We start from the raw sequence: 25152 nt of genomic DNA on the forward strand, positions 1-25152 counted from the left end.
CATTAATGATACTGCAATAAATTTTATTTTTGTATGGCAGGTATACTATGCAACTATGGGTTGATATTCTGAAACAAATTCTTAAATATTTAAATACATATTAATGTCAAATTGGTCCAAGACTAAAAGCTTGGAGACTACGACCTACTCTTAACACACATCTTGGAATAAAGTATTTCAACATTTTAATTTGCAAAATTTGATTTCAGAATTATCTTATTCTCAAACATTTATATCTAATTTTATAATTAACTCCTGATATTTTCATCTTTTCAGAATTGTGAAGAAAACTGTTTCAACCACTCCGCCTTCATTTCCCAAGCTATCACCAGATGATGAGTTAAATGATGCCATCAACGAAGAGGCAATTTCTACTTTGAAGAAAATGGCTGATTACTCTGTGGAAGGAGGGGGTGAGAATAGCCTGTTTGACAGTCTGATCATAGAGGATCCTGAAGAGTTCCGCAACCGAAGTTTTACGAGCCACTTGCACTCGTTGCCCTGGGCTGAACAGTTGTTAACACAGAGAATAGAGACAGCTGTGTACAGAGGGAAGCACATGACGTTCTGTCGGCTCTACAACGACTCATTACAAACTGTAAGTAAACATAGTTCAATTTAAGTAGCTTTTTAACACTGACAAAAATATTGATTGGTAACATAATAAACTTGTTGATTTATTGGAGCTTCTTCTTTTCTTCTAAGAAGCTGTCTATTCCAAGCCCATTTAAGAGCCCATTACACACCTCAGAAGTATGAACAGAAGCCTTAGCAATGTACGAAGTTAACATTTACAGAAAATGCTGAAAACATTCAACTTGAATTGTTAATCAGATCTTTCTGAGAAAACCAACCATCCTTGTCCAACTTGAAGCCTAGATGAAGCCTCATAGCACACTTAGTCTCAGTGAAACCCCAGTTAACTGGATCCTGAAATTTGTCCACTTTTTGGTCACAATCCAAGTAAGCACTCAATGCTTGACCTGTTTCAACAACGCTTTAAATATCATTGTTATGTTGGGATTTCTGAACCAGCACATCATACAGCAAAGAGAGATGCCACGACTGTGTGTAAAGGAACAGATCTATTTGCTGTGCCAGATCTCTGAGTTCGGGGCTTCCATTTTTCAATCTTTGAGTAACATGGGTGGACTGCACCTTACTCAGATCAATGCAGAATCTAATCTCCGTATTTAAGCCTCATTCCCTGATCATGCCCTGAATGGACTTGTTCATGACAACACCCTCAGCAAATTCAAATCTCAGCAGAGCAAGCTCACATCAGTTAATAAGTAGAATAAGGAGCATTCCCAGAAAGACAACTGTGTGATAAACAAAAACCAGCAGTCACATCTGACGTGGTATAAAAACACTGATCAAAGCTCCGCCTGGCTCAAATCTGCTCTGCAACACTGGCCTGATCTTTCCGCTGCGAGGAAGTATGTCCTCTTCTGTCTCCAAGATTAATGCTCCTCGTAATGTCCATTTACCCATGAGATCTTGGGCTTGCAACTGGTGTAGCAGAAATAAAAGTATGCCTTACTTAAAGTTATAGCATGATCCTTTTATCATAACTGTCCTTGAGTACTATATTGATTCCCTTTTCCCTCTGTATGATTAGATTTGTACATAACACTTGACTTATGATTATATAAAGAGTTATGCAAGTCCAGCCTTTCTTTGAAAAAATATCCATTTTATTTATTTCTAAAAATTATCCCTAACAGGATTCACTTCTGGCTGGTTTATATCTACCAGTAGAAGCAACGCTAGGTACAACAAAAACCGATATATTGCTTTCATCCTCGCAACCCAATGTATATCTAGGGATGGCATATTACTTACCGCTGATGTTGAGATATTGAGATAACTTAATAATTAATTTGGGTTTACTGGAAAGGTGGTGGTCTGACTTCCTTAGTGTTAAAAATTAATAGCAAGCCTAAATTTAATATGAAGAAGGCACTTCTGCTCATTTTGACTTGGTATAGGTTAAAACCTTTTCTTTCTCCCAAGGTGGCATGGCTGAGATAGTACCCTTTTATAACTTCTTGTGGCAGCTGTTCCATCAGATTCCAGAAACAGAGGGCCGAATCTCTCCTTTCACATCAGAAGCCACATAGAAGATTTTATAAGATGTAATTGTAATTGTAGTTTCTTGTTAAGAAATTGTGAAAAAAAAAACATTTTTGTACTGTACATCTTTAGGATGATCATTAATGTAAAATACAAACATATTAAAAACAACCTTGTTAATCATATTCAAATTTTTCATATTGTTGATCAAAAATTGTTGAACATATTCATTACGTACTTTGTTTTATGGGTTAAGCTTCCCTTCTTCTGTAAATAAACATAAAATTGTTTAAATAAGTACAATATGATATGACATTATTTATGTCAAACATTAGTTAACCCATCACAATCTATAAAAAAATATCTGACAAATAAAACTCTAACAACAATAGTCTTAAATATATATTGCTAGTTTTATAAATCTCCCAACTATACTTTTCTTTATTTTACAGCAACCACAAGTCTTCAACTTTCCAAACTTCACAGAACTTGAAAACTCTTCATACAACATGGTTTGTCCACAGCGGAAACTTCAGCCTCTCATTAGTCCTGACAACAGTAGCTACATTACTGCAAACTTTTATATCATTTGGTTCTCTTTGGTAGTTGTTTTGAATAAGACTTACAGTTATTAGTTTACTTTTAACTATGAGTGATAACAATTCTTAAATCATTGTACAAAGGTTTGTAGACATTCAAATATTCAAGGAATTTGATTTGTCCCAATATTTTGTTGTTACTGAAGTTCCTACCAAAGACATTAAGTTATTGTGATATTTTACTATTATATTGTGTTGTATTGTTTTGTTTTATAACAGTATTTAGTCTTTTTGGCTGTAAATAATTTAGTGTTAAGAGTTAAAAACATTAATTGTAACTTTTTTGCTAAAGCAAACCTTGTCATTAATGTATCCTATTTGTTTAATAGTTTCACGAATACTATTATGATGTAATATTTAGTTTCAAGCTTACTTGAAACACTGTTTAACTATTTACACTATCATGTATATACAATAGGTGTACCACAAGTACTAGTACCATTTTCACATAGTATAGTTCTTTTGTACGTTTGCCTACTTAGTAAGTTTTCAAATAAGTGTTAGTTATAAAACTATCCAAATTCCCCAACAGAATCAAAGAATGAATACTTGCCATATATAACGTTCAAATGGAAATATATGTAATTTTAATACTAATGCTCAATATTAAAATCATCAAAAGAGTAAAGTTGAATACTATTGATTTGAAAAATTATTAAAATAGTGAATGAATGATTCAATGTTTCATAAGGGCTGTGAAAAGACTAAAAATGAAAGTAATGAGATGGTTTAGAAGAAAATTTGTTTCAAATTCGCTAGTATTTACACCTGAGAGCAACAAAGAAGAAAGTTGGTGTTTGGCCAAAAGTGGTGCTGAATGTTGTAGCCTGACAAACACGTTCTCATTATAGTGGGTTAATTTCATTAGAAAATGTATCACTTTTCTAAATTTCTTGTATTTTTGTTTAGTTCCCTTAAGCATGATTAAGTATTACTGAAACCTATTATAATTTCAGTTATATGGATTCTTTACAATGTCATTACTTTAGTTTATATTAAACTGTGCACCTTCTTGGTTGTAACAAGGCCTTGTCAATAAAACAAATCTAAATACTTATTTTCAATAAATTTAACACTGATTAGTAAGGGCTAAGGAATTAGTATAACCATATTTTAAGAACAATTTTTGAAATTTATTGGTAATTGTAGTCTCATTTAGTAAGATTCACATATATTTAGGTTTGCCATCCTTGAATGTTGTAACTGTTAATTTTAATATATATTATGCACTGAACCACAAATTTAAATAGGTACTGCTATATAATGTTGCTTCCTCTTTAGTACTTCATATTCTTGTATGGAAGTAAGCTCAAACCAGTAAGCTCCCTAGAATAAATGGTAATGACAAGTGCAGGCGTGCAGGAGTGTGTGCATTGTTTACTTGCGCACATGCTTTTGACCGTTGCTCAAATAAACTATCACCAGACCCACACAATTACTATCAACAATCATTCTTAATCCTTATGTTAAGTGGCCAGTGTCAGGTCTATCATCTATGTTTTCTGGTTCACACTAAGTTAAAATATTGTCAACACAGCTAAGAGGGCATGTTGCTAGTTAGCTGTGACCATACATACAAGGTTCAGCTCAAACAAAGGCCTAAAGTTTACAAATAAATGTGTAATAAATACAAACTTGTCTCAAATCCAAACATGTTTCATTCAGAAACTTTTTAACTTTAGTATTCTATCTAATAAACTGGTAATAATTATATGAGTAACTTTTAACTAATTGTTCATAATATAATAAAAATCTTTCTATTAAATATGCATTATAAACGACTGTAACAGATTGTGTATCCATTCATTATTAACGTTGAGACTCCAAAAAATAAGATTCTGAAAAATATTAAATATTAATATTATCACACTTCTTTAGTCCCATGTTATACGTAAAGTTTCAGATATGTGGCCAGCAGCTAAAGAACATGCACTTTTAAATTATTAAAATATTTTGCCATGAAGAGCCAGCAATCTTCAGTTAACAGATAATAAACCGAAACTTAAGTTAGTTGACATCTGATGACTCTCCCATATTGAATTCGAAATAATTCAAGAATTTTTTTTATGTAGTGCGGACCAGAGAACTTAGTACTGTATATGATACCAACAATTATTCTTTCTTCATTCGTAGATTGTATTTGTTCATGGTAGAACATAATTTGTAACCCGGTAACAGTTTGCTTCAGTGATGTGATATTGTCAATTGTATACCCTCTTAAGAGGCTCTGGCATGTAAGCTAATGATCAGTTCCCTCCAAATTGATTCATAAATCAGCCAATTTCAATGACGTTAGTGATAATGTCCTCTGATAACTTTAAACTAATATCACAAAATTTGTAACTCAAACCTCACTATTTCCTGTAGAAGATCAAAGTGTTATGCAAGTATCCAGGATTCTGGATTTGATGTTAATTACGTTTAAGATTCTCACTGTAGTTTTAAGTATGAAGTGTGACTTTGCGACAGAAATCTGTTTTAATTGATTAAAAGGCATTATATTGAAAATGATTTTATAACTATTTTTCCAGCCTTCTTATTCCTTTACTTCCTCAAATCGATTCAAATAAAATATATTTATTGCGATAAAAACTGTGGTATAGGCAAACTACAATGTCACAGGATACAAATTTAGTAAATATTATTGGTTGCTCTTTATTTACATTGTATCAAATTTTATTTCACTCTAATTTCTACAGTATTTTTTAGAAGATAAGTGTTGTTTCTAAACAAAATAGTGAATTGCAGTAATTTTGTTAATTATGTTAGATTTAATTCAGTGGTGAATTTTAATTTCTCGGGTCCTTTGGCCCAAAATAATTACAGCTCCCATTAACGTTCTGAAATCGATGTAACAACTGAGACTATGCATGTGCTGTAAGGCATCGTCAACTGCCTCAGCTTCATTTCCTTGCATATATACAGTTTGAAAATGGTTCCAGATGAATTAATTTCTTATAATAATACCCAGAGCAGTTACCCGCTGCTTCGCACGCAATTTTCTGTTGAAAAACTGGACAATATATCTATGTATTCTTTTTCTATGACATAATAAACAGTCTAGAGATAATCGATAGTCACTCAAAGCTATTCCAATCTCCTAATCCAATTTAGATTTAAGTTTAAAGAACAGAGGTTTGGGATCCTGAAGTCATAAAGTGAAACAGTTTTTATACGATTAGTATTTCCCTCCCACATTCCATGATAATTTATTGAAGTTCTTTGATGGCTTCAGTAACAATAAGAGTTAGCCTTTTTATCCCAATGACGAAAGTGTATCTTACAACTAAAAAGTTGCTGCGGTCAATATGGGTCTGTTCTGGTCGTTTAAATTGACCCCCAGTGTTTTGGCATAATAAGTCACCCGCCATTATCTTTTTATTTTCATTAGCAATGTAAACAGATGTTTCACAAAGTTTGTCGAATTATAGCTGTCAACAGCTGTTTAGTGCCAGTTTAATTTGAATGATGAAACGTTATTACGTTTCGTTCTTATCATAACATTCGAATGTAAACAAACTAATTTTTCAATTTGAATTCGACTTTATTTGGTGAAATGAATGTGTTATGAGTGGTAAAAAGCACTCTAAATGTTAATTCAGATCAAAAGCTATACCTGTTCCAAATTTCAGCACAATCCGTATAGCAGTTTCAGCGTGATTCGAGGACAAACCTCCAAACATTCAAACTTTTGCATTTATAATATTAGTGGGATCAACGAAATCACCTTTAAGTTGCAGCTTCTTGAGGCTTGCTGGTAAAAATGCCATAGATGTAACGGGTTGCTCAACCAGTTCATGAGAGAGTTTCTCTTAAATAAAATACTACCATGACAGTAAGACTACAATGATTAATTGATTATATGCAAGGGAATGGTTGCAGGAGAGTGTGTATCTGTTACCGGAGATATGTAATCCTGGTCCATGTATATAAGTATGTGGAGCTGCAATTTATCATCAAGAAAATTTTGGAATGAAAAATAAATGTCCCTTACTTTTTTGCTACAACAGACTTGGAATGTTTTCTTCCTATAATTTTGTTCCAGAAGGGTAACAGCTAGCTCTCTGTGGGCGCAATGTTCCATAGGGGATGGCTGGGACATTGGTTGATTGATCCTGAACAATACATACTAATCTTGATCCAATACTTATTGACTAGAAATCTTTTCATCTATAGTTAAAGTGTTGGTATTCTTTAATAGAGTTGAAAATCTTTAGGTTCTTCCCCCACAACAGTGAAGGTCATAGCCAGTCTGGTAATGATGGACTACACTTTGAAATTTGTTAAGATATGGAGAGTAAGACATCATAGTTTTACAGTTACCTAAATAGATATAAATAAACAAAATAACTTTTCTCACTTAAGAACCAACAAATTAATAATGTAAGTAAAACAAATAAGTAATACTACATAGCTTACCTCTTAAATTGTGTAAAAGGTATAAGGTATATACATTTTTTTTAATTGTTTTCCTTTTGTTTTGCCAGCAAAAAATTAAAATCTTAAAGGTTTTACAAGTTTAATATGTTTTTCCATCTGAAGTATAAGAACCTGTGTTGAATTGTAACATTAGAAGAGTTTTATCGGGACATTCTTTAATGCAAGGGAATGTAAATGAAGTTCAACTACCCTTTACTTATTAAATCAAATAAATCTTTTGCTAACTGCATACAACTACATACAATAGCAATTTTACTCCAACAATCTCCAAATTTGTGAGCTAATTTGCAAATGTGTATTTAATGCCATTCTGTCCATATTTTATTTAACATTTGAACCTACTTATTGAAAAAAATTGAAGTGGCTGTCATACAATGTGATACAGATAAAATTCTAAAAGGTGTATTAAGGCAAAATAAAGCCAAATTAACTTTGCATGATATTGAAGTAAAAATTAACGTTTAGAACTAACCACAGATTTTCCTATACTGATAGCCATTCATTAGACAACTTGCAATAATGCTTTTGAAAAACATACATAATGTGTAAATACATATATGTTATTTGAAATATTTGACCTTTCATGGAAAACTTAATTATTATATATTAGAAAAATGTAATTTAATATACTTGTATTCACAAAATCGATAAAAACCTAAACATTTTGGATCAACATCTATCTCACATAGATCGCTTTTGACCATAGTGAGGCTAAAATATATCGAAATGTGAATTGTGTTAATAATCTTCTGATTCAATTTCAACTGGAAAACTTGGATTTGTTTAATTTGTTCATATTAAATAAATTGTATCCGAACAGGAATGTGCATATCAAGACGAAGGTGGTATTTGGATGTCCAGTCCCAAGCTGGTTTGTTGAAAGTCAGAGACTGATGTTTATGTGACACAGAGTTGCCTCTGAATGCATGGTGATTCAAACATCACGATGTTGTGTGTTACATCGTAATATATACTATCAGTTGTCAGTAACATAGGACTGGAGCGTCATTACATTCTTGAAACTCATTTTGTTTTATTAAAAGAAGAGCTCTTCTTATTGTAAAATATATTATACTACTAAACTTTATTTCATTACTTATTATAACTTATTGCATGAAGCCTTTTGGTGACTGAAGATGGTATCTTTGATGTTGAAGGGCCTCGTGGAATAAGTTTAAAACTATTGGACATTATGTGCTTTTTTACAGCAATTTTCACTAAAGCACGGACTAAATATATTTAGAATATCTGCGGTTTTATTTTACTATCACTAGTTCATATTTAAATCCAATTTTGGTAAGTTGTAAGTATAAAATTATATGCAATAGTGTATTTAAATTTTTTGGGTTCCTAGGATAAAAACATTTTTACTGCCTCTCTTTCCTAAAAGTTTTGTAAAAATTGTTCTAAAGAAACAAAAACGAATAAATTTATAACTCTCGTCAAACATATTTTTGTATTGAATTTCAAATAGTTAAAAATAAAATAAAATATGTCAAATAACTAACGCTAGTTAAGCCGTTTCTGTGTAGCCTACTTAGGTTAATATATGTAACATTTTTAAGTTGTAGGCCCAGGCCTAGAAGGCCGATTTATAAATTACGAGTACATGCTGGGCGACTGCAGGCCCGTACAACCAGTGCCACAGCAAAGGACGCCGTTTCGGTAAGGGTGTCAGTAGAAATATTTAAAATATATAGTATCCAAACAGATTTTACTTTACATATTTCTTCCTACAACAAGAGTTTATACCGTGCCATCTAATTGCTAATCACGTATCACTTATTTGACGAATTCCGGAAAGCTCCTGCGTTACAGGCACTACTTCCCGCCTCTCATTCTTCAGAATAATACGCCTGTAGATTCAGTGCGATCGCATTGCTCCCTTCTTGTCTGTCCACGGTTTCGACCTGAGTGAGTTCTAAATCCAACTGATAAAACTAAACAACATATTCAGGGAGTCCGGTAGTACATTTTTTTCAAATTTTCTGTTTGAATAAAATAAAACAATCCTGTAACAGGGGTATCATTGTACTTATAACTTAAGCATAAAAATTAAACTTGTAAATTGAATGAATTTTTAGCTTAGTTATGAAGTTTTTGGAATTAAAATCTATATATACTAATTTAGAAGTAGGTAATAAGTTTGTATCAACTACAGGATAGAAACAAAACCTGTACAATACACGGCGTTGAGAAATATAGCATCCTTCCATCAATCCTCAATTGTTATCACCCTTCCTTAATAGTTTGTATGTTTTGTACTATATAATATGACTTTGGGAGGTTGAACTAATCAAATAACCTCATATTTTATAATAGGGCAGTAGGTTACTGACAATTTAGGCTAATATTATATATTATATATAAACGGTATTTGGAAAATGTATTTCTAGAACAAATAAATTTCTAGAAACAGCCAAACAGATTTTATTTCCCCAAAAACCGTACGGAAACAAAACAGCTTCTTCATGTGTACGTATTCATCTACTTCTAAATAATTTGCATTTATTTCCATTAAGCGTTGTAAAGTGTCAACTAAGCACTATATTAACTAACAGCTATTGTAACTTTCCTTAATCTTTAGTTGAAACAGTGACTTTCTGCTTCGAAACGCTCCGGTATTACTGATGTTTTGTATCACTAAACAATGGCAAATGTCCGGAAAAAACCTGTTTCCTTCACAATCCTTCCATCGTCAAAATCAAACTTCAAAAAAAGAACCCTTTATATTGATTAATACATCTTTTGGTGCTATATGATGAATATAGATGGCATTTTACACGGTTTAAATTATGCTATTGCTTATACAATTTTATCGAACAATAGCTTTGTGATGTTTATAATGAGCATATCTGAAAGAAAGCTCGTGCAAATTGCTATTGTACGTCTCGAGCGCTGTGCGTGTCAAAGGTGCGTCCCGCCCTAACTCTAGACATATTCGTTTGTCTAGGACAATAATTACAGTGTTGGCCTAACAGAGTAAGAAGCCGCTCCGAATGTCTATATTCCGTGTCTGAGCCACCTAATACCGGACTGTGATGTAGATGTAGGTCAAGGCTCTCAGTCTGTGGTCGGACATGGAGGCACGCGCGTTGTTGCTGTTGACGCTCCTGACCGCCCCTGCCTCGTGCGGCACCGTGCTGCCCAGGGCCTCGCTTATGGACAGCGTTTGGGCGCTCCTCAGAGACGCCTTATCCTCCATATTCAAACCCATCATGGGCGCAGGTAATTTTAGATCTGTTATCACAATTCATTTTAACTATTAAAAATTTATACATTTCTTTAATCGGGAAAATAAAAAATGATTGTATTCTCAGGAAAGCATAGAACGGTTGTATTCTTGGAAAAATATATAACGATTGAATTCTCAAGAAAATATAGAATTATTACATTCTCAGGAAAATATAGAACGACTGTTTTCTCAGGAAAATATAGAACTGTTGTATTCTCAGAAAAATATAGAACTGTTGTATTCTCAGGAAAATATAGAACGATTGTTTTCTCAGGAAATTTTATAACGATTGTAAAGCCTGCGTCAAGATTAAAGAAAAAAAAGTAAACATTACCAACAACACATCCAAACGCCTTTGAAATGTCAGCCACTGCATTTAATGAGAAATGCTGTAAAGTAAAAATAATTATGGTGTACAATTTAAATCGTGACTAATACAAAAAGAGAAATCTCATTATATACGGATATTTTCCTGAAATTCGCCTAGGAGTGAATGATTAAATTATTATTTCATTAGGAAACGGAACTACTACACAAAAGTGATTTTGTTAAAACCAAATTAAAAGACAATAGAGTAAAATTAAGCGCTCATTTTGCTTAACTTTGCATAATTTGTATTGTATTTACCGAACATCAATGGACTCGTTAGAGATTGATGCCAATTGTGTTACTTTTAGTACAGTTTTTATAGTTGACGAAATTGTACAATAATTTATCATTTTCTAAAAAGATAAAATATGACTCATTCTTGACTTAGATTATAATTTTCTTCACCGGCTCGCATTATTTGCCTAATATACAATAAACACTAATGGTGTAAATAATACTCTTAATTTACAAGATAACTGACTGTTGTGTACAAACGTATTTGAGAAGTTACGTCAAATAATGTAAAGATTTCAATGACTTGTTGCTCCGGTAAGTTAAGCATGTATTGAACACGCCATAAAAAAATATTTTTAGTATAATCTCAAGTAGTCATATTTTCACAAATGTTTCTCTTCGGACTGGAATACATACTATACATGATACATACATCCAAAATAAAAAGTATAATTCTATTTTTCATTAATACGAACGTTTATGTTCGTGCAGGTAATTACTTATCTTTGATATTCTCTAAACTAACAAGACTGTAACCTCTCTCTGTAATTATTGCGTTTCCGAGATATCTAAACCTCCTCTAAAATAAATAACTTTTAACATGTTTTAATTAATTAAATTAAATTTGGTAAATTTATTATGATCTTTCACATATGGTAGTTCACATTGTAAGTGAAAGAGTTCTGACTAGACTAAGCCTTATAAATTGGATAACTGTATCGTGGAATGTTCCTGAGATACAAGTACAAGGTGATTGTATTTTATTTAAATAAAACAGTTAATCTTTGTAACAACCGCTCCTTTAGGCGAAAACATTTAAATCTTTTCATACGTATCGAGATAATTAAAGTGGCTGGTATGTGGTACCGCAGAGAAACTAACGAATCGCTGAAATTATGGACAATGGAACAAACAAGTTTAGTTTCTTGTTGAACCTGGTAGTACACGGAAGCCACTTACGACTTTTTATCTCATATATTCCCGAAGAGTTTTTACAGCATTTTCAATAGTTAGGTTTCGTTTTCCTACTACAACACCCCCTCATACCAATTGCTTTATTTCCCTAGTTAAAGGCAATTCATACCATAAATTATGTATAATGAACTAATAATTGCATATTTGTGTAATTGCATACAATCTTAAGAGAACTTCGAGAAAATATTGCTTTTTATCAAAACGAAATGTTTAGGATTTATAATTTATTGGATTTTAAACGTATAAAAATGTACAGTAATAAAAAATCAAAGTAAGCATGTAGGTATTAAAAATATATACGAGCAAAGCTAACTCGTCATAGCCGTATCGTTCGTTTATTGTGAATTACATTTTGCTCAAACATTTACGTTCAATCTCGTATAACTCTTACATTTCCAATAGAGGTGTGTTTCATTATGTTACGAATCTAACTGTCTATACATACTAAAAATTAATGAATAACTTTTCGTGTCTTCTTAGAATATTTTGGCTCAAAAATATTAAATAAACAGTTTTTAAATTGAAAACTACTAACTACAAACTATCACATTACACTTACACGACTAAGTTTATTAAAATTAGAAATAAATTGCTTTCACTTAATGTTATAAAACTCATTAATGAACAATAAGAATAACAACTATAATTCTCGGGTAAATAGCACGTAATCGTTAGAAATGGAACCTAATTTTTGTACTTCTCATTATCCATTGTCTACTTTATTAATTCCATTATTTAATTTTTCCCTGGCTTATCACGTTTTTATCCCTGCAATATTGTCTTCTACTATAGCAGATGCTGTTCTAGTTTCCTATATATTCCTCCGTGAAAAACTAATGATTTAATTTATTTTGATAGTATCGTAGTGATAAGACTTATATTGTATTTCCTTCTATTTTTTTACAAAATGAAAAGAACCAAGCTCCAATTAAAGGCTGTACACTGTATCCGAATTGCATTACGTGCTGGAAGGCGCCAACTGTAAGGAAGTTTCTTTGTTTAGACTAAAACGCGTGTACCCATTCATTCACTAATTTATTATATTTTATGTTTTTAAACTATATTTTCATTTATGTTCAAATATCTAATTTAAAAAGCTAATAAATCGGTTAAGCCTCATCATATTTATTCTTGAATAAATATTACGTTCGCAGGACGTAAGTTCTTTTTCATGTCTGTATTGTCTATTTTAAATTTATTTATTTAAACAAACTTCAAAATCTCGATTGACAAATGCAAAACAGCGCGTTCATCTGAAGCAATTCAAAGTTGGCTCTTAATCGAAATATATTCACAATGATTAATTCCGTTAGTTGTTGTAATAACTGTTGTCACGAAAGGCTGTTCCTGTTACCTAGCATGTTCACTAATAAACATCCTAACACTGTCTACGTCCAATTATCTTCCTCTATAATAGGGGTAATTAGGAGTAACATAATAAGCAAACTTGTCATTTAGTTCATCTCGTTTGTTGTAAATCAATAGGCACACACTACATATTGTGTTTATTGTATTATTCTTATTATCTTAATTAGCCAGTTTCAGAAATCAACTGCGTGCGGCTAAAATAATTGCCTGTTACATTGATAGAAATCACGTGCAGAAAATGCAAGCGTGTTTCCGTAGAATATTAATATTGTTATGATCGACAGCATGAGAGAACTCCGTCGGTGGCGAAGTCTGCAGACGAGTACTACTGGTTTATAATGTCGTTCCTGTCAACTGGATGGCTAGCGTCTCAGATTTTAATTTCGTGGACTACATTGAAATTATGTAATAAACGTTTTCGGGTAAAAATGTCCGATAAAAGTGCTTCATTAACAAGTTTTCGGTAACTTTGAGAACGCTTGGCCAATACCACCTAGGATATTATAAGGTCTGGATGGCTCTGACGTCATAGACCTGTGAGTGTACATGATCATTTCAGCTGAAACCAAACTAAAATTTAGACCTTTGGGGAAACCTGTTAAAAGATGCGAATAATTGCTTCTTTGAATAGGTTTCGTTTTCAATATAGTCAACCTGCCTAGAAATAGTATTTTGGAAGTTAAGCCCATTCAGCAGCCTAGTAGTTAAGGACACGGCCTTTAAATTTTCAGAAAATAGACCCTACATACATATGGAGATTGTGGGGCAGAAATTTTGTTCAGTTAAGCTAATTATGTTCCGTAAAGCATAGAAAGCACTAATATACTAAATATTTTTAGCGTTGTAATCCGTTTTAATCCTATACTATCTTTTAAGTATTACCTCACTTTTATAAATTAAATAATTTAATTGTTTTGTATTATTATTAGAGTTTACTACTTATAACATGTTTAATACTTTTCTGTAACGTATTTATAATCGTTATTTATTTGGTTTACCCATGTAGCGTGAAAACTACAATGTTTCAACTGGCAACAGATTTTAGCATTGGATATAATATCTTTTAATATAAATGTAGAATAAAACAACTAAAGTGCATGAAAGGGTTAAATATTTAGATAAAATATACTGTTACGTAATGAAAGACGCGACTTTCTAACCAACAGACCTCACGTTTGATTTCCGATTAGTATAAAAAATATAGTGCTGTGTATAATAAATAATACACAGCAGAGCACAGAGGAAAATAATGTTTAAACCAGATTAAAAAACAACATATTCTAACAAATTTGTAACTTATAAACTAACTTATAAGTAGTTTTTGACTAGGTGTAGAATCTTTTGGTTTTAGCACATTTCAAAAGTTTTCGATCGAAAAGATTATACATTTATACCTTTATTTGACATTTATTTCACAATATTGTTTAAGTATTGGTATTTAGTTACTTTATGATGGATATTTTAAGGTACAGTTCCAACACATACAAAATCTACCCAGTCCATTGAGTTGAAATTTGGAATGAACTTAGTTTAATTTCTTAGGTCTCCCTGCGCCATTGGAATGTAGAAGCTCTTGTTATTTTAGAAAATACATAAATAAATAATATGCTATTTGTACAGCTATTTTGCTATCTAGAGCATGAGGAAGCATCTCATATCATTTTCCAAGAATTCAATTCCTCAGATTTTCAAAACGGGAATGTCCACGTCACCCCTGTTTTAATACTGGAAAATCGGTAGTAAGGTCTATACATGATGGATGTCTTTAGAGCTTTTTGGTTAGTACTAGTTAAAAGTTAGCGAGTTTAACAACTGAATTGAACAGAGTCGTGTCAGAGTACTTTGTCTTGAAAGAAAATCTTCAGAGCCTGGTTTATGAGCTGTCGCCAGGTTTATACTGAATGACGCTGACTGTTGAATATGAAGTAATAAATCATCATACAGCAACTTTCTAGCTATAACGCGAGATATAAACTGATGCATAGTGAGTGTCTAGATTTGTAGCTAGGCCGAGTCGAAGTGATAGTAAATTCCTAATGAACAATTCCTAAAGTTTTGGGTAGGGGTAGGTACAATGATCTAATCTACATTGTATCTAGCGTATACTGTTGGGCGAGCGACGCGAAGCCAGTGGATCGGGATTGCCCGCACATCTCGAGAGCGATGTGATGTTCAGTGAAGAGATTTAACATCAAAGTTGGAGTACTGAATAAGTTACAGCAGCAAATTGGGTTTTTGCACTCCACCTCTTAGACCGAAAGTATGTTTTATAGCCGAGGTAGGTTTATCTTAATGTAACAGACATGAATTCTCTTTACAATGTTCATTTTCTTGATCAGGTTAACAAGGCTAATGTGTAAATGGTAACTTTAGCTCCAGTTCACCTTCCTCTTAGTGCAGAGCCTAGTCTGGAATCTGACTCTGTCACAGACTTGACTCCTAAAAACTGGAGTCATGTTCGTCTGAAGATATCCAATAAAGTCGGCAACGAAGAAGCTCAAAATTGACGCTTTACATAGTTTCGATATCAGAGACACCTAGATTACAAAATATAATATAATCTAAGTGAAGAGGTGTTATTATTGACTTCATCAGGTGCACAATTAAGTGCTCTAGGATATTTTAGACACGATCTATAAGCACGGTGGAGCAACTTAGTTTCACATAATGTAGCTATGGTGGGAAGAGTTTATTCATTGTGAGCTCCTTTTCACTTTTCTCTTAGTGCAGCATCTTGAATTTAACGCTATCACAGATTAAGAGGAAAGGTGAACAGGGGCTGAAGTTAACATTCAAACTGAATCAACTCTTCCCACCATAACTACGTTATGTAGAGGCTAATTTATCTATGGTACCAGAAATTTGAACCATAACTGCTCCAAACGCATAAAACCGGAAATAATGTGTAGAATCTGCGGATCTTTCCTTAATTCGCGAAGCCTGTTGTGGGAGAAATGAATGTGCTCCTAGTTAATTTTAGGACAACATTGAAAAACTATATACTATCAAACAATATAAACAACTAAACATACAGAAATCCTCTGAAATAAAGTTATTATGCTTCAGTTCAGGGGGTTGATCTTGCAAATTCGCCCCTGCAGTCTAGGCAATCTGAAAAGTTATTTAATGAAATAAATGCTACGCCATGTGTACAACTATTTTGCTATCTCAAACATAGGGAGCATGAATACATTGATCATTGCTTATTTTATTATTTCAGTCATTCAATTACTACATAATTGTTTTTATGTAAAAACAGAAAATTATTCTTGTTAACAAACCTTATGCGTTTTAAAACTTTACTTTTTGTATCGTGCTGATAGTTATGGGATACAAATTTTAAAGTTTTTGTTGTTTGATGACTGATTACATCTATAGACAATAATTATCTTCTTATATTTTGAATAATCGCACGTTCCTAATTTGTATTTTTTTTCACCTGTAATAAATATTTAATAATAAATTAAAATGTCGTTCTGCGTAGATGTAACAATAACAGTTGTTGATTCAGTTACTAATGAAAATATATATTTTTATTTTTAATATTAAAAAAAAGAATACAGTGATATATTCATTTTGCTAGATCAATGTCATTAAACAAAGCTAATTTCTAACAAATTAGTCATGCAATTACTTAAGTAACTTAACCAAAATAGTTAGTTGTACTATTTTGTGAAATTGGATCCATCTTTTTACATTCCATGATTATAATTTTGATCTCTACCATTACGGAGAGACAAAACGTGAGATTGAGATGCGACAAAAACTGGGTAAATCAAAAAGTGAAACTTTATTTTTACAATTTAATCAGAGACCCCTTAAAATTACGTTTTAAATTAAAGCCGTATCTGCTCCTATTCCTATAATTCCCACATAGCACACGACTGCACACCGATTATGATTGTAGGTGGGTACGGACGGGCAGTGGAGAGGCAGATATATCGGGATCACCAGTTACTGCGCGTGATACCAAGGACAAAAGACGATCTCGAGGAGCTGGAAGGGCTGGAAGACGAGAGTGGAGTGGTGTTCTGGAGTCCTCCAGCTCTCAACCGATCTCTGGAGATGGTGCTGGCGCCCTCTGTAGCAGACGACGTCAAGCAATACTTGTCTGACAGTGACATGGATTATACTGTGCTCAATGTCAACGTGCAGGTAGGCGTACATGTTAATTGTTGTAACCTTCATGAGTCGAAGTGTTTAAACTGTTTTGTTTATCTGTAACAACTTGCATTGTATAACACAAAACCTGAATTTTCTTGAAATCTTTAAAGACATTTTTCCGTAAGAAATCAACCAGCAGCCGCGCTAGTTTCCTGTAAAGATCGAAATGGGAAGGGTTAAGAATATAAAACTATACTTTACTATACTCTGATAACACTATTTAGCCTGACACATTTTGAAACAAATCGTCAGACATTTTATAATAAATGTTAAATGATCGTCAGGTAAATACAAACCGATATTTGAAAAGTAGAAAATCTCGGTGTCTTTTTCTATTTCTCTGATAGTGATATACATGTGATTTATATTTTTCGGCAAGTGTGTCCAAGCTAAGAAAGATTAAGTGAGAATTAAGTAGCATTTCATATTTTAAACATTTCGACCCCCACCAAAACTATGCGGATGACGATCGATTTCTCCTCTTAGTAGAAATCCCTCCATCGATTTCAAGAAAGGAACTGGGTATGTGATAATACGAGGTAAAATAAAATAATCGGAGATAAAAATTGGCTCCCTACAGCTCTACAAAATGCTGTATTTTTTTAATGTAAAATTTTCTACTTAAGCCATTATTTTGCAAGGTTTTACTTTATTTTCAGAGTCTAGATTACTTATATGGTTAAGGCAGGAATAATTTCATGCCGATCAAATGAAATTAACTTTTGCTTTGTGTACATAAAAGAACAAATAATCTTAGTAAAACATAAACAAAACGAGTATTATATCTTGTTCATTGTACGATACTACGTATAAACCCAGCTAAAACCTTTTATTGATGACTTTTAAAACGGCATCAACATTCTGATTAAATAAACAAAACCAAGTTAGTGGTTTATTTTTATTGTTGAAACTATTATATTCTTATAGAAAAAATCAGTTTATTTATTAATAAACTCTAAACATTTTTGTCACGTGTTTGGTAGTTTAGATTTATGTAACAACTAGCGGGCCCGGCGCGCTTTGCTGCGCATTTCAATAATTTTTTTGCAAAAGTTGCCCGCGGCTTCGCACGCAATTTCCCGTTGAAAACAGTACACTATATTCACTTATTCTTTTTCTATCACATTCTAAACATTGCTGAGATAATTGATAGTCGTTCCATCGTGAGCCTCTTGGGCGTATTATGAAGGTTATGTACCATATTCCTGCCTCTATTCTAGCTGTTACCCACGGCTTCGCACGCAAATCTTAAGAACCGAAGTCCTTAATACTTAGTAAATTTTTTTTTTTTTACTATAATAAATTTTAGATTAAATTAGTATATCTCCGATGCCACGATTGAGCTTGCTTTGTTGTCTCGATCGAGAGAATATGTACACACGGAGTTTTGAGAACCATACTTCTGTCAAAAAAAAACAACTAAGGTTGATTTTATAACATTCTTTATATTTGTAGCCAACGTAAGATAGTAATTATTGATATCTGCATTACTCTTCTGATCAAGCAGATGACATGGTTTTATATTAAATAAATATTGCAGTTAAAAGGTGAATTTTTACGTCAAATTTGAATTGTATTATCTGGATAGTAAAAGTCTATGTTTAACAGTGATGCAAAAACAGTTTAAACAAAATTTGTCGTTTCTCTTAAGCTTACTCTATGCTTTAAAACTATAAGTGTAATATATGTTTACAAAGAACAGCTGATTAAAAATTTGAAAAGACGTTAACATATGTTTGCTGCAATGCATTTCTTATGGGTATTTCTGTAACCAGTGGGGCGGAATCCTGAATCGGGAAAGGGATGGGCATAGCTTATAAACCTTCTCCGTGGAAAAATACATATACGTAACAAATTTTCATCATGAATCGTCCAATAGTTCACGATTCCATAAAGGACAAACATACAAACATTCATTTATATATATATAGATTAGATTAGTGTGTGGCAAGTTTCATTGCCGCACTTTTTACTTAAAGTATTTTTTGCATGTTTTATCTTATATTTTATGTTTTCAACAGTATAAATAAAATATTTTCGTGCAGCTCAACCAACTATAATTAGCATGATTAATAATTTTGTGGTGAAAGTTTTAAGAAAGTATGATGATGTGTAAGAAATATATACATTCTTTTCGACAGAAATAAACTTTTTGGTTACGTATATTGGTTGATCATGGAAGCAATGCAAACGTTACTAAAGAAATTTAAAATACCTTAGACTGGAGATATATTATAATGGCAGGAAGTAGATGTTTTGGCTTAATTTCGCTTTTTCAGACCTACGTATACATCGTACGTATATGTATATGATATGTACAGGTATACGTATACGTATATGATCTGGGCAACAATGCAACGCTATTACGGCCACCGATAATACCTTAAATCAGAAGTAGATAAACTAGACTAGGAGCAGGAGCTTTTTGACTGCAATAGGCTTTTTAACTTATACTTATGTACATATTCCTTAGTCAGAGCAAACTCTATTGCGGCACGAGTAATACCTTTGACTAGAAATACATTACAAAGGCCAGAAATAAACCCTTTTTGACTGAAGTAGGCTTTTCAGAATTACGTATTCTTTTGATCGTGCCATAAAAGTTAACCTATGGCGTCTGAAATATAATTCACTAAATCCAGAAATGCTCCTTCGCGCGTACAATTTGTCAGGAGCCAGTCACAATTTTGTTAACCTTTGAGCTTTTTTACCATGAACACTACAATAACGTGTACCTTAAGTACGCCCACTTCCGATTTCAAATTGCCAAAGGGTTCCCTTACATTAGGAGGAATTTAAGTTATTTTATTGGTACTTATAAAAACTCAAACTACGACCTAATCAGGGTGCCAAAAACACCGTTCTTTAGACTCAAAGTCTAATTATTCATAAATGGATCAGGAGGTTAAAATCTCTTCAAGTGGCCAACACTTATTTAAGGAGTTTTTATTAAAACATTTCAAAAGTGTATGCGTGTGACGGTCTCTGTTATTCGATACGAAATTGCGTGCAACGCCGCGTATAACTGTCAGTAATGATAAGCAATTACGTTACCAATGTCATATCCTGCCACGTGCGTGATCGTGATGGGAAGGCCTAACTCACAGCACAACGGTACTCAGTAGCGTACGACCTAGGATGGGACAAACCTACCTCACCACTTTCCCTGCTCTGGTATCTACTCGTCACGTGGTCTCAGGGCATCAACTCTTGAAGACAAAATCGTTAAGGCACATTAAAACTTTGTTTTAAAATCACTAATGAACTAATCGATACAATTCAAATGAGTCATTCATTTTACTATCGTTATGATCTCCTAATCCAATATTTTGAAAGATTTATGTAATAGTCTAATGAAAAGCATCAAACACTGCTTTGGTGCTCCTATTGTTAATCAATTCTGGGAGAGAAATTCTGTACCCCTTCCCTGTATATTTTTCCTTACCACAATCTTTTCATGGTGAAATACACCAATAACTTTAAGAAGTCAGTGCCCATGAATACTACTACGTCAATCGGCGAAGTAAAAAAATGTCCTAATTCTAGAAGTAGTAATAGGACATGAAACATTAGACTTTAAAATCGACAAGGTCGCAGGTGTAAACATGGTCGGTAGGAGTGTTATTCTGGTAGTACTACGATTGAGATGAACTTGGACTTTCAGGTTTCACTTCACATACCACTGTGTAGTGTATTCAGTAATGGCTTTGATTGTTTCAATTAAATAAGAGATAACAGCCATTGCTATAATTGAGGTAAGGAAAATACAGTCGCTCGGACATCCATATGGAGTGAGAGACAAAATTAATGTTATAACGTAGCAAAAATTTGAACTGTAACACTCAAAGTTTCAGGCAATAAAAACTCAGTGTTTTCTGCCTTAAAAACAATAAAAGCACGTGGACAGCCCGTCGGAGTTCAGAACAGCACGTCATTGAAAGACAAACTATAAATCATTTATCTCCAGTGTAACTAATACAATCAGACTAATATATTCAATTTTGTTGTCCAGCACTCCTGTTATTTAACTTTACAGTTCAACGAAAGTTCAATATCAGGAGTACTTTCTTCATCAGGAGTACCTTAAATATCAGGAGTACTTCATTGTACTTTCTTCAGTAAGAAAGTACTTTCTTTAGAAAGTACAATGTCGTCACACCTAGAGAAAAACTGTCAATTGTGATATATTGTGCTAAAACTACAGGAACTAAAATAAACGGTTTGCAGTCATAAACATTGCTCTGCAATAATGTTCCGTAAGACTCAGCAAGCAAGCAATTTAAAATTCAAGAAAGCGTTAACAGCTTAAAAATCTAAACAAGAAACGCAAGCCAAGCGAAAGCGTGAAGGCAATGATGAGCAGTTATACGCAATCATGATAGCTATCAAGGTCAAGCTCATCACAGCCGTTACAGTCGTAGTTTGTAGTGGTGTGGTCATCGTTAGGTTATGACTTCTGTACTAATTCACGTTTTATTCTAGTAGTATCACGATTGAGATGAACTCGCACTTTTAAGTTTCACTTCACATCTGTGGAGTGCATTCAGTAATGGCTTTGATTACTCTTGTGCGTGTCTTATATATACAAGCGTGTTTCTTATCACGCTCATATTTCATAAAATGCAGAACTAAGCTCGAGGCATAAGTTTATCACTTACACAAACAATACTTGTGGATACAATATACGTGTGCAAGAAACATGAAGGTTTCAAATTGTGGAGTTGCCTAAATGTTCAGGAAATCCCTTATACTGTGCCTTATGACAGCAATTCTAAGTGAAAATGGCGTCAGCTCTTTTGAGTTGACGCGATGTACAGTAATCTTTAATAAATAAAACATTTCATATAACTAGAAATATGAAAGCAAACTGCCTGTTTGCCAACGAACGATTAAACAGTAGCAAGTTTCACTAACACTACAAAGAATCGTTAACAGGAGCAAACCATAATTTATTTAATAGTTCATCAAACAATTATTCAAATTAAATTGTTAATTCACTTAATAGGCATACTATGAATATATTACAAGTTAAATTTAATAAACTAACAGTGGCCTTATACATTTCATATTTCATTGCTGGATAGTTTCGAGTTGAACCCATAATCAGAGTAATACCATCAAAATATAATAATAACACAATTAACCAAATGTTTACGAAACTGCTGGTACATGGACGTGGACTATAAAATGCGGACGATTTCAACTTTAAGTACACAGAGTTTGAAAAATGTACAGAAGCTTATGTAACATATTGGGTGAATTGTATTGCATACACGAATGGAGTATATTAAATACACAAATAACTCATAAGCTAAAATATCAGCAAATTCAACGATCTTTTTTAGTTTATGTTCTGGAAAGTCGTGTTTCGCCCAACTATAGTAGGAAAAAAATAATAATAACAAACTTAAGTACCAAGAACTGCCAGGTCTGCTTGAATTGTATATTACCTCAGAAACCATAAATGTTGCAGAGGAGATTGAGTACATTTAATAAACCAGGTAAAGGCAGCCGATTGGTACTATGCTAGACATTTCCTTTTTCCTGATAGACGGCGCTTCACATGTTACAGAGTTGGGATTTAATGACCATTGACTAGGAGGGCCTAGTGTTAGGGGCTTAATTATTATTATTATGGTATTATTATTGATGATTTATCTGGTCATAAAGATACAGATTGTCACTTGAGGTCACGCACGAGCAGAGATTCCTGGTGCAGTGGGATGGCAGAAGTGAAGTTTTCTCCAACGGTGTAGACCGGAGGGGTTTTTGGGGACGTCTTATCATCAAAGTAGGAGTGCCGATGACGTCCCTAGTCTGACGCACTACTACGACACCGAGAGCTTCAATTAACCATCGACCCACAAACTCAGGTATTTAGCTGTTCGATACTAGAGGCGAGGAGTTTCGCCTCCAAAAAGAGTATCGGAGAGTTGACGTGATGAACACAGTACAGCAATATTTAGTCAATTAAATTCAGTTGGTAATTTTTTGATTAGGATGATATGTGAAATGTTGTCGCTCATTTTACGTACAATAATACCTGCTGTCTACTACTACCTTTAGTTGGAGATCACAAGATGTGAGATCTGATGTCACAAGAAGTAAACATATCTGGGAATACAATTTTCCCATCACGACCAGAACGGACTCATGAATAATTACGACCATCTCGTCGTCCATGTATGGGTTAGCGATTACGGCTGTCTGGAGGCTCATTAGGCTCGAGTTCTCTCCCAACAAGTTGAAGGGTGCGGAGTGCCTTTGTATGTAAACGTTCCTGAACTCCGAGGGTCTCAGAATTTCTCGCACTCCAGATGTTTAATGGCGCCTTACATGTGAGTGTTTCGTTAAAATCCACGAGCTGCTATTCCACTGTCTACTTTTATTAACATATACAGGCAAACGCTCGTTAAAAGATGTGTTTTTACAAGAGTACCAAAAAATATTATTTAAAACCATTAATTTTAAAATGTCTCATAAAATGCCTTCGAGTAGGTGTCAGATAATATGCACTAAATGTATTAGTGCTATAGTGTATTATACTAAATGTATAAATAGACGCTTTTATGTGAATAAACAAAAACTACACTTTTATAATTATTATAATGTGACTCAAGTAAAATTATTAATCTTAGGAAAATCAATTTCATTCAATAAATAACGAAACAAATTACTACTGCTCAAAAACTGTTGTAATCAATCAGTACAAAACTTTGATTGTTTTCATCATGGTCCTCAGAAACACTTATACACTTCTCCCATCTTTCTGATAATTTGTAAACGCCCTTGGCATAAAATTCTTTGGGTTGTTCTCGAAGCCACTTTTCCATACGATTTTTTGATCTCTTCATCGGATTCAAAATGTTTCCCTAGTAGATCCTCTTTAAGGGGTACAACCAGATTGAAGTCTGATGGAACGAGATCAGGGCTTTAGGGGGATGTAAAAGGATTCCCCACCCCAATTTTTGAAGTGTATTCGTCAGTATGTGGGCTGTCGTTGTCTTGAATCAAAATCACTCATTCAGTCCGCGGCATTTGTTCGAATGGCAGATCTTATTTTGTTTTACAGCATGCCACTGTAGTACTGGCTGTTGATTGTTTTTTTAGCCTTAAAGAAAGTCACAATAAATTGGCCCGTAAATATTCCAGAATACTGTAAACATGACTTTACCGGTGGATGGCTGGGTCCTGAACTTTTTGCGAGTGGGAGAAGTCATATGCTTCCTCTCAAAAGACTTTGACCTTTTGACTCTGGCTCATAGCGGTAAAACCATGTTTCCCACACGTTACAATTCTTTTCTTCTGGACTTTCACTATCCAAAATTTAATGACTTTTGATTAATTTGAAAATTAAATTCCTTACGAAATTTGTCATAATTTATTTAACATCTTTGTACAACAAATGTAAGAACTGCCCTGGCACTAATGCTGTGGATTAACTCTCACATGCCACACACCCACTCACTTACTCTTAAATCACAGAATTGATTTTATCACACGTTGTACATATTTATTTATCATAACTATAATTTTTAAGAAACTTGTTTGGATATATTTTTAATCGCCAGTAACCGTAAAATTCTGCAAAAAGATAATCTTGTATTATATGTAATTTTCTAAAGTACTGAAAGAACTTTAAGATTTGAATTTTGGCTACCTTCGAGTTAAAAACATTTTTAAATGTAACGT

The 25152-nt window shown here is 33.2% G+C and overlaps 2 protein-coding genes across 2 annotated transcripts in view; both read left to right on the top strand.

Moving 5' to 3' along the window:
* LOC124362726 (MOXD1 homolog 1-like) overlaps window positions 1-5183 on the top strand; it is a 44989-nt gene extending 39806 nt beyond the window's left edge. The window contains exons 11-12 of the mRNA XM_046817459.1: window positions 277-598; window positions 2529-5183. Of these exons, the coding sequence (XP_046673415.1) occupies window positions 277-598; window positions 2529-2711 (505 nt within the window). The 3' untranslated portion in view covers window positions 2712-5183. The remainder of the gene's footprint in view (window positions 1-276; window positions 599-2528) is intronic.
* A 5012-nt stretch (window positions 5184-10195) lies between these two features.
* LOC124363585 (carboxypeptidase B-like) overlaps window positions 10196-25152 on the top strand; it is a 30799-nt gene continuing 15842 nt past the window's right edge. Inside the window, exons 1-2 of the mRNA XM_046818841.1 lie at window positions 10196-10343; window positions 17204-17451. Of these exons, the coding sequence (XP_046674797.1) occupies window positions 10196-10343; window positions 17204-17451 (396 nt within the window). The remainder of the gene's footprint in view (window positions 10344-17203; window positions 17452-25152) is intronic.

The sequence above is a fragment of the Homalodisca vitripennis genome, chromosome 5, assembly GCF_021130785.1.
Source record: "Homalodisca vitripennis isolate AUS2020 chromosome 5, UT_GWSS_2.1, whole genome shotgun sequence".
Classification (NCBI taxonomy): Eukaryota; Metazoa; Arthropoda; class Insecta; order Hemiptera; family Cicadellidae; genus Homalodisca; species Homalodisca vitripennis.